Source organism: Aythya ferina (genome assembly GCF_964211825.1).
Source record: "Aythya ferina genome assembly, chromosome: 5".
NCBI classification, from domain to species: domain Eukaryota; kingdom Metazoa; phylum Chordata; class Aves; order Anseriformes; family Anatidae; genus Aythya; species Aythya ferina.
Genome location: NC_140301.1, coordinates 38,533,509 through 38,560,228, shown reverse-complemented (window position 1 = coordinate 38,560,228; position 26,720 = coordinate 38,533,509). Strand labels below are relative to the sequence as shown.

At 50.5% G+C, this 26,720-nt stretch overlaps 2 protein-coding genes and 1 long non-coding RNA gene across 4 annotated transcripts in view; 1 reads left to right on the top strand and 2 right to left on the bottom strand.

Annotated features, from left to right (window-relative positions):
• The first annotated feature begins 110 nt into the window (after positions 1 to 110).
• LOC311437334 lies at positions 111 to 896 on the top strand. Its single transcript, XR_014693411.1, has 2 exons — positions 111 to 412; positions 528 to 896. It is a non-coding gene; the product is annotated as an uncharacterized lncRNA (long non-coding RNA).
• Positions 795 to 17,921, bottom strand: ISM2 (isthmin 2). The gene is made up of 6 exons (XM_084520417.1): positions 17,754 to 17,921; positions 7,526 to 7,786; positions 6,834 to 7,218; positions 5,892 to 6,032; positions 5,109 to 5,186; positions 795 to 4,691 (listed from the first exon to the last, which is right to left on the bottom strand). The coding sequence occupies exons 1-6, from the start codon at positions 17,889 to 17,891 to the stop codon at positions 4,174 to 4,176; spliced, it is 1,521 nt and encodes a 506-aa protein (XP_084376543.1). The 5' UTR covers positions 17,892 to 17,921; the 3' UTR covers positions 795 to 4,173.
• Positions 17,922 to 19,044: 1,123 nt separating this feature from the next.
• The window catches only part of SPTLC2 (serine palmitoyltransferase long chain base subunit 2), a 73,691-nt gene continuing 66,015 nt past the window's right edge, over positions 19,045 to 26,720 (bottom strand). For both annotated transcript variants that reach the window (XM_084519936.1, XM_084519937.1), the window contains one exon: positions 19,045 to 25,265. In XM_084519936.1, coding sequence (XP_084376062.1) covers positions 25,146 to 25,265 — 120 coding nt within the window. In that variant the 3' untranslated portion in view covers positions 19,045 to 25,145. The remainder of the gene's footprint in view (positions 25,266 to 26,720) is intronic.

Here is a 26,720-nt window from a genome sequence, read left to right as displayed (position 1 = left end):
TTTTTTTTTTTTTGTTTTTTCATCTGCTCTCATGCTCAACACCTGTTTTCAGCAGCATGTTTGTGTAAGGTCTGAGCACAGAATAAAACCTGGCATCAGGGCTGAGGCACAGGCAGTGCATTTACTTCTCAGCAGGCTCTGATAACCTCACGGGGGGTTTCCATCCCTCTGAGCTAGAGCTTCACACACCCTGTCGCTGCAGTGGCAGGCTCAGGATGGTGTCTGTTCCCTGCAATTCTTGCAGCCTTCTTCTGCACCTCTCTGCCTCCCATTCCAGGGATGGCAGTTCCTGTCATTGCTATTAGTTGAACTTCACCAGCACCTTACAGCTCTTCTGTTTGTGGCATGGTAGACAAAGGCCATTTCCCACCACCCTTTGACACCAACCAAACCAGGAGATGGGGAAAGAGAGGTAAGTTAATAGACATGTGGAAGAGTGATGTGACTTGCTGAAAGTCACACCATAAGGTACTGGCAAGGCAAAGAAAATATTCCTCCTGCTTCTTATGCTATGCCTTCATCTACAGGATGGGCTATACTGACCCCAGGCCCCTGGCTAGCATATGAGCTACATCTGCATCTCTCCACTGCCACTTCCAGAGTATGGAGACTTGGGATGGCCCAGAAACACAGGGAAACCAGAGGCTGCAGAAGCACAGTCCTAAAGTGAAATGCTTAAATCCCTTTGAATGAAACATGGATGTTTTGCACCAGACCTGCATGCTTATGTATGTGGGGCTGCCTGTGGCTGCCAAGTTGAAAGCCCTGTTGTTTCCAAGCATCATAGACCAAACTGGCAACAGTAATCTTTATTTGCAAAGGATGTCTATAATACATTGGGTTGGTGTTTGTTTGTTTTTTTTGGGGTAGGGGAACAGCTGGATGGACAAAGCCTCTACATTCAGTTACGCACATATGCATGCACATACACAAGGTCCCTGTCCACAGCATCACTCACCCCTGTTCTCCAGCTGCCACAATTGTCACAGACAATAAATAGCGCATACAAAGGAACCACAAAATATAACACCCTGGGGATGGACAAAGCTTGTAAAAAACACGAGCTCTGAACGTTTCGTAACACCTCACAGTTCAAGAGTTGGGATTTGAATCACGGTTATGAAAGCGTTTGAAAGTGTCCTGCTTTGCATCCCTCTGCTGCCATGCCTTCTTCTTCTTGGAAACAGGAGCATCAGAATGCCATCAGGTCAGGAAAATCAGATTCCTTTGAGCATTTGTGATCAGCTGGAAATCGCTGTCTGCAACATTCAGAAGAGGCTGCATGCATCTCTACTCTTCCAAGTGTGCCTGACACCACCAAATTCAAGTTAAGGAAGCAAAGTCACCAGGTTCCTTGCAATAGAGCTGTGGCCAGGGACCCACAGCACGCAGCGCTCAGTGAAGTGTCGTCATGCTCAAACAAAACAAAATGTTCTGGCAACATAAACTTCAGTCCTAACTGAATGACATCAGCAACACATTCATGTATAAAGTGCTTTATTGCAGTCAGAATAAAGAACTCTCTATCAAATTTTGTAGAAATTAAAAAATTATATATATATTATATTAAAAACACAATAAATTTAGGGAAGGGAAGTTAAGAGATTCATCATTTAAATAGCAATGAGCTGGACAGAATCTTTGATGGCATATAAAAATAAATGCTTACTTAATGTCTACTTTTCTTATGGTGCTCCGCAAAGCCTCCTGCTGTGTAAGGTGCTTGTGTGAGGAACAACGCTGCTTCTCGTTTCTCATGCTCCAGGTCATGTGTGTATCTTCCAGACCATAAGGGCAGCCAGGCAGAACAGCCATTTGGCTTTCAGATTTTAGTGGGGACTTAATGCAAGAAATGTTTCTACTTGCCCTTGGACAAGAACTACATTTATTACAGAAATTATAGGTTCATTTTTGGGGGGTTAGACAGGTTGATGTTCCCAGTATTAAAAGGGGGAGGATGCAATTCCTGGGTAACAGTCCTTATTATAAGAGCACTTCCTCAGCGACCAGCCAGTCTAACAAATTGGCTGAGCTACTGAATTCCTCTTTCAAGAAAGACTGTTTGCACAGGCACTGCTTCCATGTGTGGGTCTAGTACTAGGAACATACAGGTGGTTGTTTTACAAAGGGGTCTGGTGGTAAATAAACTTCTCTGAGAGTCCTCTGATGTTTGTGGTGATCTGCAGTATGGGAGGAGATCTGGAGATGCTCTGCTGGATGACAGAAGGCAACAAGCTCGTCCTTCCACAGCCTCAGCCACTTGATTTGTTTGCTTCCAGTACAAACACCTCCGTGTCTGCTGGTGAGCCTCCTTGCACAAGTCCCAGGCTCCCAGAACCCACCTGCCATTATCACTGCCAACCCCTCTTGCCCACCTCCTCGTGAACTCTTTATAAGAAGCCAGGGAGCAAATGACCACTTTTTCTAGGGAGAATGTAATGGTAATGAAAATTTACCAGGGTCTGGGTCACCATTCATGCCCATTTGGTTTTAATCTTCCTTCTTGTTTTTTACATAATACTTGCCATTTTTGACTGCATGCATTTTGGAAAAGGGGCTGTACCTGATTATGTTTTGATAGTACCCATAACCAGGTTTGGTGGCTATGAGTATGGAATAATAGCTAAACAAGAGTAATGCAGCAGTAACTTCATTAATACTTTTGTTCTGCCAATAATGAAGTCCTACGTACTGATGGCCATGGATGCAATATTCTACTAGTGACCAAAACAAAAGGATCAACAGATACTCAATTTATATAAGATAGTCCTAGAAAGACTGCCCAAGGAGCTCTCTGACTATGGCTGCTCACTCACGCTGGAGAAGGCTCCTGAAAGAAGAACAGAATTAGCACAGGACAGTCAACCCAAGGCCATCTGAACCGACACAGACACTTTTTGGTCTAACAGTGTTCTGCACAAAAGGCATGATGGAATAAACAACTGACTTTGTTGAAATCTCTAGTTTAGAAATGACTCCATTCAGTTGCTTGACTTACTCTTTTATTTCCTCTGATTCATAAAGCTTGCTAAATGAAAGCAGCGAACAGCTTCAGCCATGTTCAACTACTGAATGTCCAGAGATAAAAGTGCTCAGCTCTGTTTCTCTGTGGGAAGTTTGGGAGCTTGAAAGCACCCCAAAATAGGATAGGAGAAACTGCCAAGGATCTATGAAAAGCTGGAAAAAAAACAGGCAACACCAAAGTGGCAATGGAGAGTGTCAAAATCTGTAGACACCGTGTATTGATATTATGAACCATTGTGTTCCTTGCTCATTTGGAGCCACATTTGCTTGCCTGGCAAGCCTGGAGAGCAGCAGGATGTGACCAGGACTTGCTTTCTCTGGGCTGCCTCTTGTGGAGGATTTGGGCAAACAGCACGGAGAAGGATGAGAGGTGAGCAGCAGACTAGAAAGGGGACAATGCTGGGTGCTCCTAGTGGTGACTTTTCCCCATTTGCCATGAGGAACTTGGCTCAGTGATTTTTGCTCCTCTCCAGCAATGGCACAAGTGATGGCTTGGCTGCTGTGGGAGGGAAATGTAGGACTTTCTGCTGGGCCATGTTACAGTCACTCCCAAGCATGGAAACCCACTGGGGAGCTGAGATGCAGAGCAGGGCTGGTGATGGGCCTTGCACCAGTGCTGCCACCCTGCTCCCCTGAGCTCTGAGGGGGTTCAGTGCAGCCCTGTGGCATTTCCCCATGATGATCTCCTTCTGAGGTCCACCTTCATTCAAGCTCTGGCACTGAGTGCTCTCTTTGACAGCTAAAACCATAGAGGCAAGGTGATCTTGCCACGGGAGCCCACACAGCCATCCTTTTGCCTTGCATACTCCCAAGCTCTGCTCGCAAGCAGGCCCTTTTCCCCTGACACTGGCCACCACCTCCTGCCCCCTGCACCCCAGCTCTGCACTGCCCACAGGTGAGTAGCAGAGGGGGACCTGCCCCAGGTGGCACAGCAGGGGTGACACAGTGACACTCCTGTGCCCTCACAAATCGAGACGAGACCCTTGTGCTCCTCGCAGCCCCACAAGGAGCCTGCCAGCAGGGCTGGGGCTCAGAAAGGATGCACGAGCGATGGTTCCAGCCCTCACAGCATGGGCTGGGGCAGGACCTGTCAGCAGCCGGGTGCACGGTGGCCCCGTGGCCTCGTGTCTCCTCCCATCATGGCTGCAGCTAGTACTCCTTGGCCTCCTGCAGCTGGGAGAGGTACTCCTCCTCGGCCGGGTTGTCGGCACACCGCTGCCCGTTGTTGGGCGGCCGCACGGCATGGTACCGGCTCCAGTCGCCCTTGCAGAGGATCCAGGGCAGCATGTCCACCTTGTAGTGCAGCTCTGGGGAGAACTCGGTGCTGATGAGGTTGGGGACGCCGGCACCCTTGCCCCGGGTGATGAGGCGGGTGTGCTCGTCATAGCAGCAGTGCTGGGCCGCCAGCGTCGTGCTGTCCAGCGAGAGCATGGAGCGCAGGCAGAAGCGCGCCGTCGGCTTGTAGATGTCCAGGCGCTCCTTGGGGCCGCTGGCATCCCGCCAGCGGAAGCTCTTCCCCTGCCTCTCGTCCCGCAGGTTGACGGCGCTGTAAACGGCCTCCAGCGGGTAGGAGCAGGGGCAGCTGGGCAGGTCCGTCAGCACCTTGCTGAGGTACTTGGTGAGGAAGTCGCTCTTGCAGTTCAGCCACTTCTCGCAGCTGTCCACGTCTGGGGGAGAGGAATTGAGAGGGTGAGGGCATGAGCATGCCTCTTTGCCCCACCACCGCTCACCAGTCCCACCAGGAGAACCCTCAAACCCTTGGCAAAGCCACCAAGCTCCCTAGGAGGGGAAGGACAGCAGCGTCCCACCATGGGGCAGCTGCAGGAGTGTGAGCCTCAGGCTGGCTTCAGCCAGTGTGCCATGGAGTAAGACCGTGTCCACCATGTCCTAGCAGGCTGTGGGAGCCACTGGGCGTCCCAGCATTGCTGGTTTCTAGCACCAGCCTTCACACAGCAGTGACAGGACTGAGGTTTGGACCTGGACCCAGGAGCCCCTGGCACTGCCCTCCCCACCAGCTGCATCTCCCCACAGGGTTTTGCATGAAAGCACCCAGGCCCCAGTGTGGGGACGAGGCAGGGGCTTACCCGAGTTGAACAGCTCCGTGGTGTTGTCACTTCTGAAAGGAGTCTCCTCTGTGGGGAAGACCATTTCTCCCTCTGCTCCTTCAGAGGGAAATAAAAAGAAAAAAAAAAAAGAAAAAAAAAAAAAAGGAAAAAAAAAAAAAAAAGAAAGAAAGAAAGAAATGAAAAGAGATGGGCTGAATCTCAGGTTTCCTTCCAAAGTGCACCTCTCCCTCCACTGCTTTGGTGACAAGGCCCTGTGTCTGCGAGGAGGGTCCATGAGGAAGACATGCAGGACAGACTGGGCCAAGAGGGCCCAGGCCCAGGGCTTATACAAATCCCAGTGGATGGAGCTGGCTTTCTGTAAGATTTGGGACTGGATTTCAGACTCCCTGTGAGAGAGGTGTGAGGAGCTGCATATGGAGCTGGGCTCCAGCTCCACCATCCCTGGGCTTCACACAACTGCCTGTGGAGCCATGAGTCCTCACCAGAGCTTCTTCATAGAAACAAGCACCCACATTCGTTAGCCCAGAGCACATCCAACCCAACTAGCTCTTGAACCATGAGCAACACCCTGGAGAAGATGGACCTGGCACTTGAAATCTGGGCCTGTTCCCATTTTTGGGAACAAGGATCCTCTCACTGACCTGTTTGCCATGAATGTCCCTGCCCTGGGCACAGCCTGCTCCCTGTGCCTCTCTCCCTCCCCATGGTGCCCCAAACCCAGTTGCAGCAGGGGAACAAACCCACACTGGGATGGGACAGTGCCCCAAGGGTGCTCAAGCACCGGGATGGCTGGGGGCTTACCAGGGCAGCGCAGCAGGTCGCAGGTTCTTGACTCTGTTGCTGTGCAGGCATAGCCACAGGACCGGGTCCTCTTCTGGTTGCCACTGCCACAGGTGACGCTGCAAGGGGACCATGGGCTCCATTCCTCCTCATCTTCATAGTCTGCACATGGCATGGGACAGGCAGAGAGGGATGAACCTTGCAGAAAGTCTCAGCAGGAGGGGAGCCAGCAGCCACCCCAGACATCCCTCAGCTCTGTCCTGCCCCTGAGATGCAATTTATGGGGACACAGGGCTACCCAGAGGTGTCTGGCTACATGGTGCCAAGGGCCAACCCTGCCCTTGCTGGCAGCCCCCAGGCAAAGGCTCTCATTCTCACAGCCTTGCTCATGGTTGTAGTGACCTATCTGGGCATCACTGCCCATCCCCGTCCTCACCGGACCTGCCTGACCCCACAACCACAACGCTGCCAGCAAAAGCTGTCTGCTTACACACTCATGGATGGGAAGCTCCAGGAGCTGTGCTGTGCTCCCCTGACCTGCCCACCCACTGGCCCCCGCATCTAACCTCTGCAGTACTTCTGGGAGATGCTCAGGCCTGCAGCAGAGGTTTCTGGCTCTGGTGTCACCTCAGAGAACTGTTACAAGGGCAGCAGCACTCACAGCTAAACATTTGCACCATATTTCTAGTCTGAACATGTCTGCTGGAGCCCACGCTTTGTCTGATGACACACAAGGGAAACTCCCGCTGTGCAGCTGGCGTGCCAGGCTGCTGGCAACCCCAGCCAGGTGCTGCCCGTGCCCCCTGGTGTCCCTGCTTATTTTCTAACAGGAGCTGAGCACAAGCATGCTCTGGTCCTCGGGTGCCCATCCTACAGTGAGATAGGGCTGCAGTCAAGCCAGGCAGGGGAGGACAGCGATGGTTTGCAGGGCAGGTGCTGCTGCTCATGCTTGAGAGGACTCACCATAATTATATTTTTCCTTAAAGATCCAGTTCTTCTGCCTAGCCCACCGCTGGTCCCAGTCACCTCCTACTCCACTGAGCATGGATTCCTCCTCCTCATAGTCTGCTGTTGGGTAATCTTCCTCCTCCTCCTCCTCTTCTTCTTCCTCCTCTTCCTCTTCCTCCTCCTCCTCCCTGTCCCCTACATCCAGATTGTCATCCTCTTCCTCCTCTTCCTCCTCCTCCTCTTCTTCCTCAGTGGGGTCAGTGTATTCCCAGAAAAGAGGCCAGAAGAGGTCCTTGTGGGACAGCCACTCAGACGATGTCAAGGACCAGTCATTGCTTGTCTCCTTCAACAAGTCCATCTCCATCTCAGCCTGAGGATCGTCCACCACTTCAATGGTCACCTGGAAGCCAGACACAAGGCAGAGCAGTGAGACAACGACCCTGGCCACAGGATGTCCCCTGGCACAGGGACCACCTGTGTGCTGACTCCACGAACACCAGCACGAGAGGTCATCTCATCTAGAGGGGCTGAGCAGGGGCAAAGCGGGAGGTGCTGCTTGTGGCAGGCTCAGCAGGCTGGCCAGGGGGGTCTGGCGGTCACCCAAACAGCAGAGCCACAGAAACAGACCCTGCTTTCAGAAGTTTTCCTGTCAGGGACTCAAATCAGGCTGTGGAGCCCAACCCATCCCACCCAGCCCCGCTCCCCACCTGGATGTTGGGGTTCTGGGCGCTCAGGTCGACGTTGGCCAGCCCGGGCAAGCTCTGCAGGTCCAGCACGAAGGGCAGGCTCTCCTCCCGGCCAGCACCACCGGGCTGGGGCACCGCTGGGCTCCTCGCCACCTGCTGAGCAGCTCCACGACGCCGGTGCCGCCGTGGGCCCGCCTGCCCGCTCCGCCGCAGGCCCCGCGCCTTGCCCGATGGCGGCAGCTCCTCGTCCCCGGCAGCACGGGGGTCGGACGAGGCAGAGACCTGCAGAGGGAAGAGGCTGTGAGGATGGGTCCCTCGCCTGCACAGGCACCTCCTGAAGGTGGTGGCTGCCGAGCAAAGGGGGGAGCTGGCAGGAGCTGGCAGGGACCCTTGGCTGCAAATGGCTGGGCTGGCCTCGTGTCCCCACGTCCCTCATCTCCATGCTGGCACAGAAGGGCTTGAGGCAGAGGGATGGAAACTGGAGATGGGAACAACTGGCAAAGCCCCCCCGTGGCACGGGTGTCTCTAGGAAGGCCCCTGGGGCCCTGTGGCTCCACACGGGGCACAGAGGTGCCCGAAGCCCCAACATCTCTGCCAGCAGCGTCTATTTCTGGCTGCCCGGCTGAAACCCCCTTTTGTTCCCAAGCTCTCGCCCTCTGCACCAGCCCAGATGAGAGCGGCGAGATTAACGAAGAGCGCGGCGTGCCCCTCCCCACGGGGGATGCGGAGAGGCATTTCTACCTGCAATTAGAGCCAGATGGTTTGGGGAAGGACTCCCCTCCCTTTCATCCTGATCACTGGAGCACTTCAAAGGCAGCTGGAGCCCGGCCAGGCTCTCATGAGCACACACAGCCTGTCCCCAGCCCTGTGCCCGCACATCAAAGCCTGCGCCCCCCTGTCCCTGGGGGAGGGAAAAGAGCAGCAGGGACACTGCTGGGCCCTTGGCTGCTGACCAGAGCAAGCTGGACGCAGGGCAGAGCCTGTGACAGACTTCACCAGATGGGCCCTGAGGAGAGAGGGCTGTGGGAAGCAGGGAGGTTGTGCCCGGGAGGAGCCTTTGGGGCTCCCTTCTCTAATCCAGCACTGCAGGGTGCAAGGCAAATGGGGCAGAGACAGAGCCCTCTGCCCTCCCTGTCCAAGTGTTTTTGGGGAACAACTCGCGGGAAGGATGCTTGGCTCTGCCCCAGCTCCTTGCCAGCTCTCCTCTTGTGTCAGGCCCTTCGTCACCCTACGGTGGGGCATGCTGCAGTAGGACACCCCAAACCTTCCCCGTGCTGCTCCTGGCCACAGCACAGAGCTGGTGCCTCCTGGGGGAGAGGAACACCCCAGTGCAGGCCCTTCCAGGGACACAGGGGGACAGCCGGCTGTGTCCTGGGCACTGGTGAGCACTGGCCACACGGCACCGCTCACTAGCACTGGGCTTGCTCCCAGCTGCATGTGCCTAACGCAGCCCCTGTGCAAGCACAGCCAACAGCACACTCAGCCAACAGACACTTGTGCGTAATTTGCAACAAGCTTAACGGGGCTTGGTAAACTCATTTCACAGATGACCCAAATTTAATACACATGGAAAGTGAGGTCTCCTCTAGCAATGAGATCTGAGCTCACCCAAGGACGTCACAGTGACTGAGCCAGGAACAGACTCCAAGTCTCCAAACTTACCCTCAGTGCCTAATTCAGATTTTACGCCCAAACAAGCTCAAGAAATTCAGAGTGCTGTTCCCACAGGGAAAATGTAAAACTGCCACAGGGGAACTGGCTGTGAGAGTGTTACCAGGCGGGCAGAGCTCCCTTTGATCCCAGATCCTCTGGGGGCACAAAGTCCCCTATGTCTGCTCTGGGTGGCCCCCATGGGTGACCCCCACCGAGCTGCACCCCTGGCAAGGAGCAATTAATTCTCCATTTCACTTCCAGCAGCCCCCATGCATGCCTCCAGCTCTTCCACAAAAAGCTTCCTGGCCCCATAGCTGCTGAAGGGCTGCCACTACTCACGTGGGCTCTGCAGGGCAGGGTGTCCCAGGAGTAACTCCTTTGGTGACAAGTCACTGCAGCGGGTACCCAGCCTTTCCCTCATCCCAACACGTGCATTGCTCTGAGGCTTTGCTAGGTTAAAACTTGGCCCTACATCAGAAGATGTCCCTCCTGACCGCAAAAAGATGTCCCTCCATGACACCCACCCTCTCCTCAGCCCTGCCTAAGCAACAGCTGGATAAGGCTGTCAGGCCTGGAGCTGAGCTATTATGGTGCATTAGCTCACAAAAAAGAAGAGCTTGGCTGTCTGGAGTGAAAATGATCTGAAGGCTATGTTGAGGCTTTGCATGGGGTTTGAGTGCATGAGGTCACACACAGCTTCTCCTCTCTGGGCCAAACCTGGCCATCAGTAAACCACCGCACGGTCAGCAGCTCCCCTCTCCTTCCACCACCAGGAAAGCACGATTGCCACCACACACCAGAAGCAGAGAGTACGCTGCCTGGAGCCCTTCCCAAGCAGTCCAGGCTCTCCCGCATGTAGGGCCACCTAAACACTTCAGGGCATAAACTCAGCAAAGATGTTAGGAAGTGGAAGGAACTCGTCAGCAATTCACACGGTGCCAGGCCTGTTTTGTACAGGAAAGGGGTAACGAGGTGTATGGGAAAGGTGTAGGCAAGGCCACGCATCTTTTCTATGGAGACTGAAGGCTGATATTTTCCCATTTCTAGTCTGAACACCTCTACTAAAGTTGCTTCAAAATCTGAAGATGACGAAGAGAACAGCTGCAAAACCATTCCAAGGGATGTAGAGATTTTTCCAGTGAGAGTTGTCCAATTCAATTTGTTTGTCAGGTTAAAAAGATAAAGCGATGACTTGATTTCCTGGTTCTTTAAGGAAATAATCCATCAGGCACCAGGGACTCCTTAATCTAGAACAGAAACACATAATGGGAACCAACATTTGTGAGTCAAAGCCAGACAAATTCAACTGAAAAATAAGGACCATGCTTTTAACACTGTAGGTGACTAACCACAGGAACAAGCTAACAAGGAAAGTGGCAATATCTCTTGTGGAGACAGTCCAACACAAGGTACCATCAACACATATGTACAGCATCTGTGCTGTGGAAAAAACTTGGAGATCTGATTATTTCCTCTGGTCTTAAAATATGCAGCTTGGCTATAAACTTCTCTGAGACTCTGAACTAAGCCTGTGTTAAGAAACCACAAGAATGACATTCACACACCGCAGCTCTGACATAAAAATGATTAGAGATGTGAGATCTCAGACCCTACAGCATTTTAAAAACCTGAAAGCATCAACAGATCAGTCCCTGTGCTGGGCTGTCCTATGACAACCAGGGACACAACTTTGCTGCCACCAATAATCACCGATACTTGTCCTCCCCACATGTTCTTCGGCATCTCTGCAGGCACTGAAAGCTGCCAGGGCTCACCACTTAAACCCACTGGCAGCGCTCTCTGCAGCTCCACGCATTGCCGAGCGGAGCTGCTCTTCGTTACAGGGCTAAGCCCAAGCCAAGCACGCTTGAGTCAGCTCCCCGGGGAGCGAAGCATCGCCACAGCCTGTGCATCATTTCCACCCACATCTGCCCTGAGCCAATTAGCAGGAACATAAACTTGTTCAGCTTGAAACCTGGGCACATAGGAGTCAGGTCAGAGGCAATGTCCAGGTTGTGCTTTGGGCTCGTTAACACTGCAGTGAAGAAAATGATGTGCTTGCTAAAGGCTGGTGTTGCACTGTGGGCTATAATTATAAGGAATGTGTTTTTTTCTTGCTTAATCATTACTGCTTGTATTGTTTCTTTTGAATGGCTTTACTGAAACAAGAACCCAACCAGAAGTATTTATCATTTCCTGAACAGAGTCTACACAAGTGTCTTCCTACTCTTTCCTCCAAGCTCCCTCCAACACTGTAAAATCCACCCTGCACTCTGCTGCAAACCTGCCTGCTTATGGAGCAGTAAACTACAAAGCAGAAATTGGGACTTTTTTTTTTTTTTTGTAAATAAAACTTTTCCCTCCGTATTTATACAAATGAGCTGCAAAGATCTGGAGAAAACTTTCCAGATTTTTTTTTTTTTAAGTTTTAGACTGAAACCAGGCGGGAACAACTCCAGGACAAGCTTTTGATATAGAGCTGCCAAGCACAGGGGTGCAGGCTGATGGATTCAAAAGGAAGCCCATCCTGGCTGGAGCAGCTCCCAGGCCTCAGTCAGGGCATCTGTAGAAAGGCTCAGAACAGCTTTTGCTGGCCGGAGTGGGTGAAGGGGGAGGTTATTACATTACTAACAAGTAACACTCTTAGGTCTCCTTAAAATAAACATTTAACAGTAGGGAACATCAACATATTCCATCTTATTCCATCAAATTCAACATGCCACTCTGCCTCTGCAATGTAAGGCAGGGGACACCTCCAGCTCCTCCTCTTCTTCTGCCCAGGTGACAGACACCACCAGCAAAGGGCTGTGGTGCAGGTAAAGCCCAGGACCGAGATCTCCCTGCTGCTCCCCTCACTTGTCCACCAACTTACACAAGTTCTTCCTTTGTTTTTGTTTTGTTTGTTTTTTAAATAAAGACACAAGCAGCTCCCTTTACCTTTTGGGAGAGCTCTGCAAGTGCTTGTGGAGTAGATAAGCCACTGGCTGTCGTTCTGCTGTGGGCAGATCCTGTTTATGACAGGTCAGTAGGAGCTGGCAGCAAACCACGAGCTGTGTGGGTCATTGTTACACCCCCACGATTATAGTTTTCACGCAGTTATCAAAATACTTCAGATCATGAGGAAACACTCTTCTAAATGGCCGCAACCCAATCGTCCCGAGCAGGGAGCTGCAGGAGGCAGCATCAAAGGCTTCCTCGTGTCTCTCAGTTATTTCACGATTGCGACAGCTGCAATCTCAAAACTCTTTCCAAGCTCTGGGACTGTGCTGTCTCGGAGGGCCCCGGCGTGGAAGACAGCACAGCACGGAGAACCACCAGCACGCAGCGCTGCAAGGGGCAGGGACACGGCCTGGTTGTGTGCGAGGCCCAGAGCAGGGCGGCCGGGGTGCCCTCGGCGCTCCTCACCACATGTCCACAGCCGCACAGCCCAGACCCTGCAGCAGGCTCTTCTGCGGGCACCTGGACCTGAAACGTGCCCATGGTGGCCTCAGCCAACTTCCCAGGCTTCTCGTGACACGAAGCCAAGACCTGAGGAAGGTCCCCCTAAAGGCTACCATGGCTCAGCTTCTCCTCCCCGCCTGCCTCCCTGGAGGGATGCAGACAAACCCCGCCACACGTGACGCAGCGCGGCGGTGGGTGCGGCACCAGGGCCCCACAGGGACCATGCAGAGAGGGGGACAGACACACAGCCGTACCCTCTGGTGCTCTCAGGCAAAGCCCCTTGCTCGGGCACATGTTTTCTGTTAACATAGTTGAGCTGTAATACGCGTAAGCTCTTAATGCATCTGCCTGAGTTGCTGTTAACTTGTTCCAGCTCTAAAACCCACGTGCTCCAGTAACCATTAACTTGTCCCAGCTAATGATGTACATTTGTCAGCCTGCACACCGCAGCCCTCCAACTGCTCCAGCTGCTGCCTCTGCCACCACTGCAGCCCGGGAAAAGCCGTGAAACCAAAACCCCCCAAACACAGCAAAGCCAGTGCCCCCCGTCCCTCCCACCCCCCACCCAATGTCCCATGGCTCCTGCCAAGCTGCCTGGGTTTCTTTTTCCCAAAGAGAAAAATCGGAGGAACCAGCTCAAAGCCAGCCACCCACTGCAAGGGAAGACCCCAGCCATCACCCTGCATCATCCCCAGACCCACCAGCACTTGTCCCAAAGCGCACACCACCACGGGGTGGGATGGAGGAGCACCTGCAGGGCAGGTTCCCTTGCCAGGCTCCTGCTGTGCTCTTTGTCACACGATGAAGGCTGCCCCAGCTCAGGACGTGTTCGCAGCCCAGACCGGGCCAGCCAGCAGCTTCTAGTCCCCGGTGAGAACCCCACCACAGCGACCAGGCTGCGTGCAGCTGGATCCTGGCCTTGCATCTGTCCAGCGGTGCCAGAGACCAGCAGACGGCGGCAATAGCCGGGAGGAATTTACTGCATTTTGTTCCCTTTGAAGCCGTGTCCTTCCCCTGGAGACTAAAGCAATCCACAGCCGGTGCCCTTCACACCGAAGCCACCCGGGACTCACAGGCATGTGGGTCACTGTCCTCTTGGCATTATCTCTTAAGTACGGACCAGCTTCTCAGATAAGCCCCAAACAGCTTCCCAGAGGAGCCCCAGGAGTCCCAACGCGCAAGGAAGGCACAAAAACTGAGCAGCTCTGAAACAGACCGTGCAGCCTGATGGTTACAGCTGGTCATGTCAAAGCACCTCATAGCCTAATGAAGGTGCCCTGCGAAAAGAAATGTTCTATTAATAAAGATGTCCTTGTGTTTTTACAAGCTTCTGTCTGAAACAGAAACATTCTTACACAGAAACACTGCTGCCGTCTCTTCCCTGCTCCTTGGCTACAAGCTCCAGCATTTTCAACGAGAATTGAGGCTGTGCTCAGGAGGCTGGAGCAGTGCACCTTGCTGTCATGGCCACAGATTTCCCTATGGGAAGCGTCCGGGTGTCTGACCTGGGAATTATCCTCAGTGGAAGAATATTTATCGATGCCATGGGAAGCAGAAGGCTCCATTTCCCACTCCCTGCCCCAAGACACTGACACAAGCACAGCAGCTGTAACTCCCTGGTGCACGCACCACACTGCCTCGCTTCTGTTTGCAGCTGGGCTTGAAGGGACCGTGGCTGAGGCACAATATTCCCACCTGATCTGTCTTTAAGAAGGTCTGCAAGAGCCCGACACCCTTCCCCTATCCTGGCTGGTGCTCAGCCCCGGTTTCAGCTGCTGGGGAGCTTTTGGCCACTGCTGACTGGGAGCAAATAAAGGGGAGCGCTTCCCAAGGGGTGCCTGGCTGACTGGGAACGGCTGCTCCAGCTGGGAAGCCAGAGGGCCGGGCAATGCCCTGTGGAGTGATTTCTGCCTAATCCCTTCCCTTACATGTGCCTTTTACAGGAACCCCTTTGATTCCCACAATGGGACCGCAGCAGACCCATGTGTGTGGTGAGAGAGGAAGGAGCCCCCTTGTCGAGCAGCTTCCCTACACCCGCTCCCCATTGTTTGCGCTCCTGACTCAGCCCCAGGGCGGGAGGGTTTTCAACTGTGTTGACTAAGATAATTTGGCACTTCTCAAAAGGAAATTTGCTACAAAGGGTAAAGTACCTCCCCGCGCACAAAGAGGCCCTTTCAGAGCGGAAGGATGCTTCAGTGCACGTTTTGTACCCGCAAATCCGACCTCCGCCAAGGACAAAGCCAGGGACAAGAACGCTTAATTGCTGAAGAAATGAAAAGGTAAAAAGCACATCCGCAGGCAGAGCGACTCTGCTACTGACCCAGCCTCTGCTACTGACCCAGCCGCACCGCACGGCCCGGGGCTCCCGGGCCCAGCAACCCCCTGCAGCCTCCCCCAGCATCCCCGGCACTTGGTTTTAAACTTTCTTTCCCTTTGCCACTCTCGCTGCCCATGCAACCAGTAAATAATAAGCTCTGTTCTCCCTCCCTTAATTCTCACGGGCCAGGCGCCAGCCCCGCCAGGTGCTGCGGCCAAACGCAGCCCTCATGCAAAGCCTGGTGTTTCTTTTGTTGCTGTCCCTTACCTCTTATCCGAGCAGCCGGCTTGCAGCCTCAGACCAGAGGAACCCCAACGGCAAGCCCTGGCCTGAATTTCCACCTTGCAGCCCCCCAGCAGCATGGGGGGCAGCTGGTAGCCCCCGGCAAGCTCATCGGAGCCAGGTTTGGGACCACGGCATGGTGCCACTGCTGGGATGCTTGCTACCAGCGCCAGCACTGCTGTCACTGTTACTGGTATTTCTGTGCACAGCTATTTAAGTGGGTGTATCTGAATGCAGTTTTAATCCCTTCCAGTGCTTGCCTTTCTAGTGTGCTAGAGCATCATTTATTTTGTATTTACTGGAAGAGCACGAGAACTGGTTTGTATCACCAGAAAGAAGCCAAACATCTATTAGCAATGCTGAAAGCCAATATTTTGAAACCCAGGGAGTTTATCAAAACATATTTTGCATTTAAATGCCCTGACTTCATAAATAAACAAAGCATTAAGCAATGTGAAGAGCTGTCCCTTGTCAAACAGGGGACCGCAAGCTTTTCCAAGCACTGTTATCCAGCTGTGAAGAGCTGCTGGCCTGTGTCACCGCCTGGACCTGCTGCACATCTGCCCAAGTCAGAGAGGGACGCATCTGGCCTGCAAAAGCACTTCCGAAAGCCCTGCTGTACACTTGTCTGCTTCTTTGGAGCCCCTGTAGCCTTCTGAAACAGTCAAGAAGCCTCACAATTAATGGATGTCTTCTCTCGTTAGATTTTCAGTCATAGTTTGGGGAGAAAGTATTCAACTTTCAGCTGCCTTTTCAACTGCCAAAGAGACTGAAGAAATAAAAAATACTTTTGCTAAATCTGTTGCTTGTGCTGGACTCAGGTAATTAGGGCAAAGCTTTTCTGCACAGTATCACAGCAGAGGAAATGCAAGTGCTTGGTTGTTTTGTAAAGGCTGGAAGTGGCAGATCCTTACTGAAGTACAGGACTTTGGGACATAGCCACAAGGCCATCACCCACAGACAAAGCATGCTTCCTCAGTCCTTCCTGCAATTAGAAAACTTTCTAACTCAAAAAGTTGATGATAGCCTTAATGTTTTTAATTTTTCTCAATTGTTTTAGTACAGGAGGGCAACTGCGAGGCTCAGTACAGCTTATAAAAAAATCCCATTAAAGTTTAAACAGGAGAAAAATGTTTGCTTTAAAGAAAGATGCTAAATTAGAGTAAGTGAATGTTAGGTAATTGTTTAATCGTTTTGATCGTCTATCTGCTCTGCGCCGTCACTTCTTTGCTTCCCCAGGCCCCCTTCCCTCTGCCCACATCTGCAGGGCATTACCCATAACGTAACCAATACTCCAGATGTGGTTGCCCTGCTGCCATAGAGACAGGACCTATCAGCTTTGCAACATGAACCATCTGTGCATATGACCCAAAATCACTCCGGCTTTTTTTTCTAACCACCATACTGCTGCGCTCGTGCTGTCCGCTTGGCTACTCCAAATTCGTCCCCACATGCACCAGAAACAGAGGATTTCCTCCCAAAACGTGGCCAATGCATGCAACGATGCCTGCTGCCTTCTGCCCACTGCATCAGCTGGATGCCTGAGCCTGGAGGGGTGCACAGAAAGGAGGAACGGGAGCAGTGACAGACCCTGGGAGGAGTCCTCCGTCTCCTCGTCCTTCTTGTTCCTGGGCTGAACCGCCGCCCTGCAGCCCGTGCCTACAAACTCGTTTGATGTTTGTATTTCTGCAGGAAGCGCAGGTCCAGAGGACAGAGGCTCTGCTGTGTACGTACCGATGTGATCTTTGGCCCGCCGCACAACGCTCCCCATTCAGAACCATTTACACGCTGGTGCTGAGAGCAGCTCTCCCCACTTTCCACGCGGCTGCAGATGTCGGATAAACACCGGCCTGAGGCAGCCCTCAGGGTCCTGCTGCGGGGACCCGCACCACCCCGTAACGCGCTGGCTGTCCCTGCCCATCGCTCGTGGCCCCTTCTGCAACGTGGCCGCGATCATTTTGCAGATTTCACGGATACACCCCTACTCTGCAGCCCAACAGCCCGAGCACGTCCAGCCTGGCATCTCCCTGGTGGCGTCTACACTTCTGCTTGAAGTTTCCCAAGCAGCACCGACGTGGCGTTAGCAGTGCTGTGCCATGCAGCATCCCCGCGGCTCCTGCCTGCATCTCTCGCTCCCCGCAGCAGTCGGGACCACAGCAGGCTGCACTCAGCCCGTGCCCCTCTGTTCGCTGTCTCAGTTTGGCTCCCCGTGCAGCAGATGCGTTTCCACACTTGTTGCTTTCCTGCCGTGCTGCGAGGAGCTGCCGGAGTGGCTCCCGGGGGCTCAGCACCGCGGGGCGCTGCAGCAGGGCACGGCCCCAGCCTCCTGCGCCGCGGACCGACCCCGCGGCTCCCCGCACATCGCTCAGCCGGTGTCACCGTGCCCGGGCAGCCCTTCCAGCGGCAGCATTCCTGAGGGGGCATTGGGAGCACAGCCCTGCCTGCCGAGCTCTCCAGAGAAGGGCTCCAGGACGGGCTCCAGCCCCGCCGGCCCCGGGCTCCCCTCCCCAGATGGGAGCCCGGGGACCCCCCCCCCCACCCCCGCCGCCCCCTCACCTCGGCCAGCTTGGGGCTCCTCTCCCTCGGGCTGCTGCCGCGCTGCCTCCTGACGGGCAGCCCCCTCACGGCGGCCAGCAGGGTTGTCAGGAAGACAAAGCCGAGGAGCAGCACCACTTTCCCCCTGACCAGCGGCATCCCGCCCGGCTCGGCACGGCTCGGGCTCGGCGCGCACCCCGCCGGGCACGGCCGGCCGCCGCCGGGGCCGTCCCTTCTCGGGAAAGGGGAAAAAAAAAAAAAAAAAAAAAGGCAGAGAAATAACCCCCCCCAAAAAAGCGCAGGGCTCCCTCCCGCCGCCGGCCGAGCACGCTCGGGGCTCGCCTGCCGGTGCCGCCGATGCTGCGGGATGGCTGCAGCGCCCCGTGTGCGGGCGGGGGGGGGCCGGGGGAGGAGAGGGCTTCGCCTCCCCACCCCCCGTGCTAATCCCGGCGGCAGCCTCATCGCCTTCCCTCCTCCCCCACCGGACTCGCTGCTCCCCCGTTCCGCCGCCGGGCCGGGCCCGGGGCTCTTTGTTCCGCTCCCCCCCGGCACCGAGGGGGGGACCCCTCGGGGCCGGGAGCGGCCGGGGCAGGCCCGGGCCTCCCGCAGCCTCCCCCGGGCACGGCCCGGCCCCGGGGCTCGCCAAAGGGGGCTCCAGGCGCAGGGCCCGGCCCCCAGGAAGGGTGCGGGGCTGCTTTCTAGGGGGCAGGGGGTCAGCAGCCCTCCGGGGAGCAACCCCTTGGGGAAAGGAAACGAACAAACCCCCTCACAGCCCCCGGGGCCCTGCCCGCACCCCCAAGCCCAAAGCAGGACCCCAAACTCCTTCCCGTCCCTCCCCAGCGCTGACATCTGCTGCGTGCAAACTTGGGGCCGGGACAAATGGAAGGAAGTGTTTCAAACCAGCCCCAGCCTGCAAGACAGATGTGAGGTCAAGCGTCCCATGCGAGATGGATCAAGGAGCCCTTTCAAACATTTTGTTAGCAGCATGACAGCCGATAAGTCTGACAGCCACCGTACGCACTGCCGGAGGGAATCCCCTCCAACAGCACCCAAGGGCAGCAGGCGGCTTACGGAGCTCCCCTGGGTGCTGCACACCCAGAGCGGTCCCCTCTGCACACCCACCTCTCTGCAGCAGCCACCCAGCCCGTGCTGCACTGGAGACGGATGAGAAACAGCCAAACACGCATCTCACAAGCAGAAGTTCCTCACCTGAGAGTCCTAGGACAGAGGGGGACACTGATCTGAGCTCTCACACAGGCTATAGCTCTGCTCAGCCCCAGTGGTGCAGCTTCAAGAAAAATCACAACAGAACTTTTATTTTTAAATTCTTTATTATGCAGAACATAGAATATATTTGAATGGATTTTTTTTTTCCCAAGCAGTTTGTTTTTTTTTTTTTTTTTTTTTCTCCAGTGTTTTTTTTTTTGTTCTTTACATGCATTGTTACCTTTTTAAAGCCAATGTACCATCTGTTTATCTTTTCCCTGCCCATAGAGCATCCGACTTCATGTTAATCCCCAGTGTAAAAAAAATTAGACATCTGGCATAAAATATTTTGGGGGGAGCCCATTTAAAAATTTTATCTAAAATGTCTTATCTACAAAAAAATCCAATATATTATGTACATTATAGCAACACAGAGGCATAGGAATACAGTGCAATTCAAGACTAAGTGCTGTGACTTGGTAATTCTGCCCAGGGCTTGTGGAAATGTGGGCCACCATTGGCTTTGGGACTGCTAACCTAAAGCCTCAGGCTCCAACGTTACTCTCATCTCTCTCAAACTGTCCTGAAGTCACTATCGGAAGGCTGGAGATGCATTTAGCTTAATATACCGTTAGGGGGTAGCAGAAATACTGTCTGGACAGCATGAGCTTTGGCAAAAAAAAGTTAATGCTTTACAATGTCCAGATGCTTTGGTGCACATTTCACTTAGCCAAGGGTATTTTTGGAACTGCACCAACCCGTGGCGTATTCAAGTGAGACCTGTTCACCTAATGTTGAGAAAATTAACTTGCTAGCTGCCACTGCTTTTGAAGTCCCTGACCCTCTCAGTAATTCTGCTTTCAGCAGCCCAGGGACCAGTTACCAATGTTTGCTACATAGGAACATCAGTGCAGAGCTGCACTATTTCTGGCCTTCACATACAGGCACCTCTCCTGCTCCTCAAACAGCTGCTCGCCAGGCTCAAATGCAAATAGAGCCGGACAGCAGTACGTATTGCTTAACTACCAGCACAGGGTATTCTTCCGTGGGCTAAAATCCACTGCATGCTTCAAGGTCAGTTTTAGTTTCAATTCTTCATACCAAGAGTCACAGTTTAAGGCCTTCGACACACACCACACTCATCTCCTTCACCCAGCCCCTTGCAGGGACGTAAACACAACAGCTCCAATGCCTGCACTAAACACTTCTCTTCAAAGCTAATGCACAGTACCTCGTCACACAAACACCGTGTCTGTGCTTTAGATTCACATCCAAATCTTTCACAGGTAAACAACTTGCAAGACTGGGAATGTTTACAGGAATAGGAGCCATCACAATGACATCTGAGTTGGTTTTTGTTTTGTTTTCTTTTTGAAACCATGTTCAAGTTACACAGTTCACACGACCGGTGTTTTTCCCAAATGGTCTGATACCACTTGGGTGCCAGCTCCAGAGCTGAAGCCAACAAATCCCCTGGTGAGGGGTCAATACCAGGCATTCACAGATGTTTCTGTGCTTCACTGGTGTTAGAACAGACTGCAGGCACCTTGGCTCCCTGTACAGAAGGTGCAACCCACACAGATCCCAGCACGCTTGGCTCTTTCACAGAGCGAGCACAACGTGCAGGGTTTCAGACTGAGCATTTAACACTGGGGTAAATCTCCACAAGTTTCATTCCGTGATGAACTGAGGGAGCTTATGCATAGCACTCCAGCTACAGTGGTGCTAGATTTCTCTTAGATGACTCTTAGATGAAATATCTTAGATGAAATGGACATCTCATGCTCACGGCTTTCCTCCAACCTTTCCTATCGTCTGTCTGAATAGATAATAGATAGAACTGCCATAAGCTGAATATTTTTCAGAGGTAAAGAAATGAAGATTTGCACAGAAGGAAACACTTGTTTACTTGGTGTGAAGAAGTTTTAGAGAAGTGTCCCTTTGGCCACTGAAAGTTGCATTCCTATCTTAAGGATCCTTGTTCCAGTACACATGGAAGATCCCTGTACAGCTGAGAGTAACTGGTGACTGACTGCCCCATTCCTCCCTCCATCTCTGCTGTATCAGGAAGTCAGATTTCCTTCATCCACACAGCACAGGGCCGGATCACCGATTTCGCTGGAACACTCCCCTTTCCTGCTCTGTGCAAAGGTGCAGCTCTGATGCTGGGCACCACTTCTGCACTCTCAGAGGAAATATCAAGAGAGGATGGATGAAGCGATTCCTTCCCTGAATGACTTCAACACGGTAAGATGTTTGGTTGGTTCACTCCTGAGCCTAAAGCAGAAGCATGCTACACCAATAATCCAAGAACCAGAACAGCTCTCTAAGGACGCTACTTAGAAGGAAAAAAAAAAAAGAAACTGAACAGAATTAAATACACCATATACACAGATACTATACAAGAGTTTGTGTTTTCTGTAGAAACAAAACCAAACACTTCATTACAAAACAAACAAACAAATGAAACAAACAAACAACAAACAATAAAAAAAAAAAGTTTTTCCTCTCTTCCAAAGAACTAAAAAGAAATTATGAATCAGGCTCCTTAAGACAAAGGTCTCCTACTTGGGAAGGCCAGATTCTAACAAGAAGCAGATCCCTTACCATTCGCTGGGTAATAGGAGATTCTTTACTTTCTTAAAAGAATATGGCCATCAGCCTTGAAAACTATAATGGTTCTGAACTCTTCACTCAGCTCAGCAGAGGCAAAATCTTGCTTGCTAAGGTCTTCAGAGTGGTACCGGGAAGATAACTATTGTATATTTACAGGCAAGTTTAGCCAATGTACAGTACAGGGCAAAAATCCTTTGTTCAAAAGCAGCCTTCATTTTCTTTTGAATTTTGCATCTCTTAAGAAATACCAGGAGTCATTTTCAATTACAATGTCTCAGAGAAGTTGGCAGGGACTGAAGTCTATTTCTTAAGCAGCTTTTCTTCCTTTGTGATGTCTCAAGTTTGGTTCTTTCATTCACTTCTACTGCCAGGACAAAAGGGAGACAGATTTTGGGTCAGTACATAATATCAAATCAGCAATCCACCCGACACATAACCGTGACAGCATATGTGCTGTAGGCTTGCCTAGCACCAAACCAGTAGTGGTTTGCTTCTTAGGTTGTGGGAGCGGAGTTTTTCAGTAGGTGTGAAAAGATTTTCCTGACTTTTAAGTTAACAATTCACTGAACATGAAAGTGCTAAATGTTAGACTGCTTAATTTTCAGAATTAGTTTCAACAGGTACCAGACTACGGCAGAACAGGTTCCCCCAAATAAGAGACCTCCTCAGGTGTGTGTGGGGAAATGTTGCTTCTCAGAAAGAATACAGGAGTGCTGAAATGTAACCAAGCAGTTTGCAAATGCTACTAACTGCCTGAACGATTTCTGAAATGTCTTTGCAACCCAGAATTCAAAGTCATGCAGACAGCATAACACAGCAATAAGATACTGAAGGGCCGAGATTGTAGCATGAGCACAATCTCCTTTAAACAAATACAAATGGAATCCCAGTACGGAGATGGATAATTATAGAATACAGTTCCAGAAGTGTTACACAGGAGTTATCTGAGTTATTGATATTTATCCAGCCTTTTTTCCTCCCTTCTAAAAATGAGCTGCCCTAAAACTGAATCCCAGAGACAAGACTAAGACTAGAGACTTGTAGAATCTGTGATAACCCATCTCTGACTTAATATATTATAAGTTTCAAACTGACTGACTATGCAGTGGGTACCAGCACGCTGTACACCTGGGAAGGCTCAAAATAGCTCTCTGCTGACCCATGCCTTTGAGTTGGTTGGTTTTGTCAGCTCTTAAACTGTTTCATGATCGAGTCAACCAACTTCCTCTTGTTCCCTGCTACAATCAAGAAAGAAAAAAAGAACAGTTCTTTGAGGTAAAACTTCTTGAAGTCAGAAAGCAGGTCACCTGCTGGAATGTTAGAGCTGGTCCTGGGCAGAATGTAGGTGAGAAAGGTCGAACTGATAAAGCGAGCTTATGTAAGTGCAGTTTACTCACTCTGTGGCTGAACAAATGAGATTACTCCATAGCCATCAAGGCTGCACATGCAGGTTACAAACTTCTTGGACTGTGTACACACTGTGCTCCAGAAGGCGAGCAAATCAATGTTAGGGGACTAAGACAAACACTTACCCAGACCTAGTTTGAAAACAGTCAGTTTTAGTTCTTCTTAAGTAATTAAACTTCTGAAATGCAATGGTAAAAAACTGAAGCAGTGTTTTGTAGTGCCGTTACATTAAAATGTAGTAAGATCTATAAAGATGTGAAGATAGATATTATATAAAACAGAAACCAATGCTGCTTTAACTCACTAGATGTATTCGCAGAACTGCTTGGTTGCAGTGACCGAACAGCTCCTTCCCCATTAGCCAAAGAGTGAACATAAAAAAAATTATATATTTATTTATAATTTATAAACATATATTATAAGTAAATATATATGTATGTATATATATATAGCAGCACCAAATTGCTTTAAGCTGCATTCTGCTTTAGCTTTAAGATGAAGAATCTGTTTGAGAAACTCCACTGCCACCTGCAAAGGGCATCATGCTAACCCAAACTCAAGAGCTGGCCCAAACCCAACTGACACAACATTAAAGCATTACTATTTTTGCAAATAACCTACGAGTCCAGGGAAACAAAAACACACCAAGAACTATACTGCAACTGACTCCTGTTGTAATATTTTTGGTATCTCTTCAATGATGTGTTCTGTTCACTGAGAGAATTCAAGATGCTATGACTGTGAAGCAGACCACCTCTAAGGTGCACTAAAGGAAAGGTGTCTATTTTAAACTTTGATCGGAGTAAGACAGCGTGGAACTTGAAAAATAAAGATACCAAACTGCAACTGGCTCAGTGAACGTTAATTTGATCTCACAGTAATAGAAATGGAAAAACATGAAGACCTCAACCCAACTGCAGTTGTGAGGACAGTTTCTCTTTGGGGAAGCCTATATAGACTTCACAGCTGCCAGTTATGAGACTTTGTTGGCTAATTGAAACATAACATACGACACAAGACACAATCTGTCTATACTCTTTGCATAAGAGCCTTGGACAACAAGGCCAAAGAAGAACATCTCATACGTGACAAGAAAAGATCAGCGTGGCAAAGGGCAGTGATCATTCTTTCACAGATCTGCGTGAAATAAGTGGTTCCCTAATAGCCATCCATTGTACAGGCCTGCTTATTCAGAGGTTCTGGTCTTAGAAGGAAGCACAAGGCTTGCTATGGTTTGCTGAAGTCCAAAAGCACCCTTCTAGAACCTATCAGCTACCAGATATACTTGTTCGTGGTTTTATAATAGTTCTAAAGCAAAAGCAAAAATAATCTGAAGATGAGAAAGCAATACACACACACACAAAAAAAAAATTTAAAAAACAGAAGTATGTCAGAAGGAAGACAGATCATCCCAATTTAAAAATAACTAGCACAAAAATCTCTCCATCACTTACCCTATATCAAGAGGACAATTACTGTCAAAATCTGATATCCATACTGGGAAGGAAAAGAGGCTAGAGTCCCCGAAGTCTCTCTGCCTGTGGCTTACAGAACTAAATAATGTTTGGAACAATGGTCCTGTCAGTGACATGTCAGCAACACATTTATTTTAAAAAAGCTAAATTCAAGTTTTAAACACAAGTAACTGCAAAAGGAAGAAGCTTTGGTTGATTACCCATCTTGTCAAATACGCCAAAGTTAGCAATCAACAGTTTCTCTAGGCAGTTTCCAATGAACGGACAGGTTGGCTCACTCCTTACTGGGAAGGTCAGACATCTAGCAGTGACACTGGAAATGCTGCCATGCCAGCATCACACATGCTCACAACATCTCAGCCAGCATTTGGGAGGCTAATGGTGCATACAAAGTCTGAGCTGATCAGCCACAGCCAACTCGGGTTGCTGTGAACTTATTGAGACAAATAAATAAAAAAAAAGCAACATGAAAAAATAAAGCCAAGCACCTCTAGGGCCAGACCCTGAAGACACAGGAATCAAAGCTTTTTTTTTTTTCTCCTCTCCCTATTTACAAAATGCCATTTAGAGCTGATGTGGCCACTTCAGTATTGTGAGGAAATGTCTTTTATGCTAAGCAGTCTTAAGTGTGTTGTTCACAGACTCTGCGGGCTGCGTGCCACCGTGTCCCACAGGGTGTGTCCCTCCCACCAAGGCACATGGAGGGAGTTCAGTCTTCTGTTTCTTCATATGTAGTCTCATCAAATGGCCGGTCCAAGAGAGGTACCAAACGGTGACGGGAATATTTCAGTTGCAAAAGGTCCCCAACTTCATTGATTTCTTTTAACGCCTGAGAAAGAGATCACAGGATATCAGCAGAAGAAACAGATGCAAGAAAGCTATCAGCACATCTTCCTTTTTGCATGCCAACAGACCGCTCTGACAGCAAAGTAGGATTTCACCAGGCTGTAAGTTTGCAGGTTTGGAAGTGTGCAAGATTTGTTTTTGATTTTTGTATTTGGAAGCCTCTAGACCAAGTGAGCAGCACTGGTCGTTCAACTGAGAGTGACCCTGTGCTACCTGACTACTCCAACTCCAAGGCAAGAACATAAAAACCATCAATATTACCCCAAATTTCACTGTCAGCCAAAATAAAGCCATGTCTATTCATAGGCAGATCAACTGGGAACAGTGCTCCTCCTGTAGTCCCAAGTCCCAATAATTAATATTTAATTAAAAAGACCTTTGTGTGGATTCCAATTGTGTGCTTATTGGCAGGGCACACCGGGCACAAACCTACGGATAACACTCTCTTCCTAAGGAATTAATAAAGCTGAATTGGAAAAAACATACCTGGAGGTTTGACTCTCATTCTTGTATCATACAATATGAAATCATTGTGCATGCTAATATACTGTGCCTGAAATACTATGGTTTTTAAACTACAAGGCAGTGAAATGCAGCCTGTGATATTATGCTAAGAGCTTCTGTTGATGTATTTGTTGTATCTGCATTTGACTAATTTAAGTTGCTCATACGCAACTAGAGATGCAAGCTCTATATAATAAATAATATTGTATGGGAGATTTTTTTTTGCCACAGAGAAGTCATTCAGGGTAGGACTCCAAGCACTTTTTATTATTTTTAATTCCCTGGAGAGCAACCCTCCCTGACTGTTGCCACAAAGACACCACCTCAGCAACTGATGGCCCAGAACACTGCAAGTGAGCTAACAAAACCTTTCACTATGATACGCATGGAAATCACGGGAAGTTTACCAGAGATCAAGCATCTGCAAGCATAATAAGGAAAGTCAATACTCATTTAATTGTGCAATCTCTTTGGGAAGACAGTCTCACAACAGGATTTGTTACAAGTCAAACTCTAAGCTTCGATTTATTTCTCTACAGATCATTCCTGGAACAATGTCCAAAAATAAGTCAGTTGCTGCAGAAGAATTTCTAACAGTATGTGATGCTAATTATCTTATACCTGGCAAGTGACAAAGATGTGTGCAGAGGATGACTTTCAGTGTGATTTCTGAACTCAAATGTTGGCATTCTGCATTCCCTTGAAGTTTAAATGTGTTCAGATCAGTACACTCAACATTCCTTTAGAATGCCACCAATTCAACAGCAATACTCTGATTTTACCATGTTCTGGGTCAGATGCCTGTCTCCTGAGAATAGTTGGCAGACTGGGGTTAATATCCCTACATGCTTTTCCTTCCTGGATGAACTGTCCAAGTTTTTGTTTCTTTAAACAATGGCCCCTCATGCTTGTTATATCTGGCAGCAAGAACTTC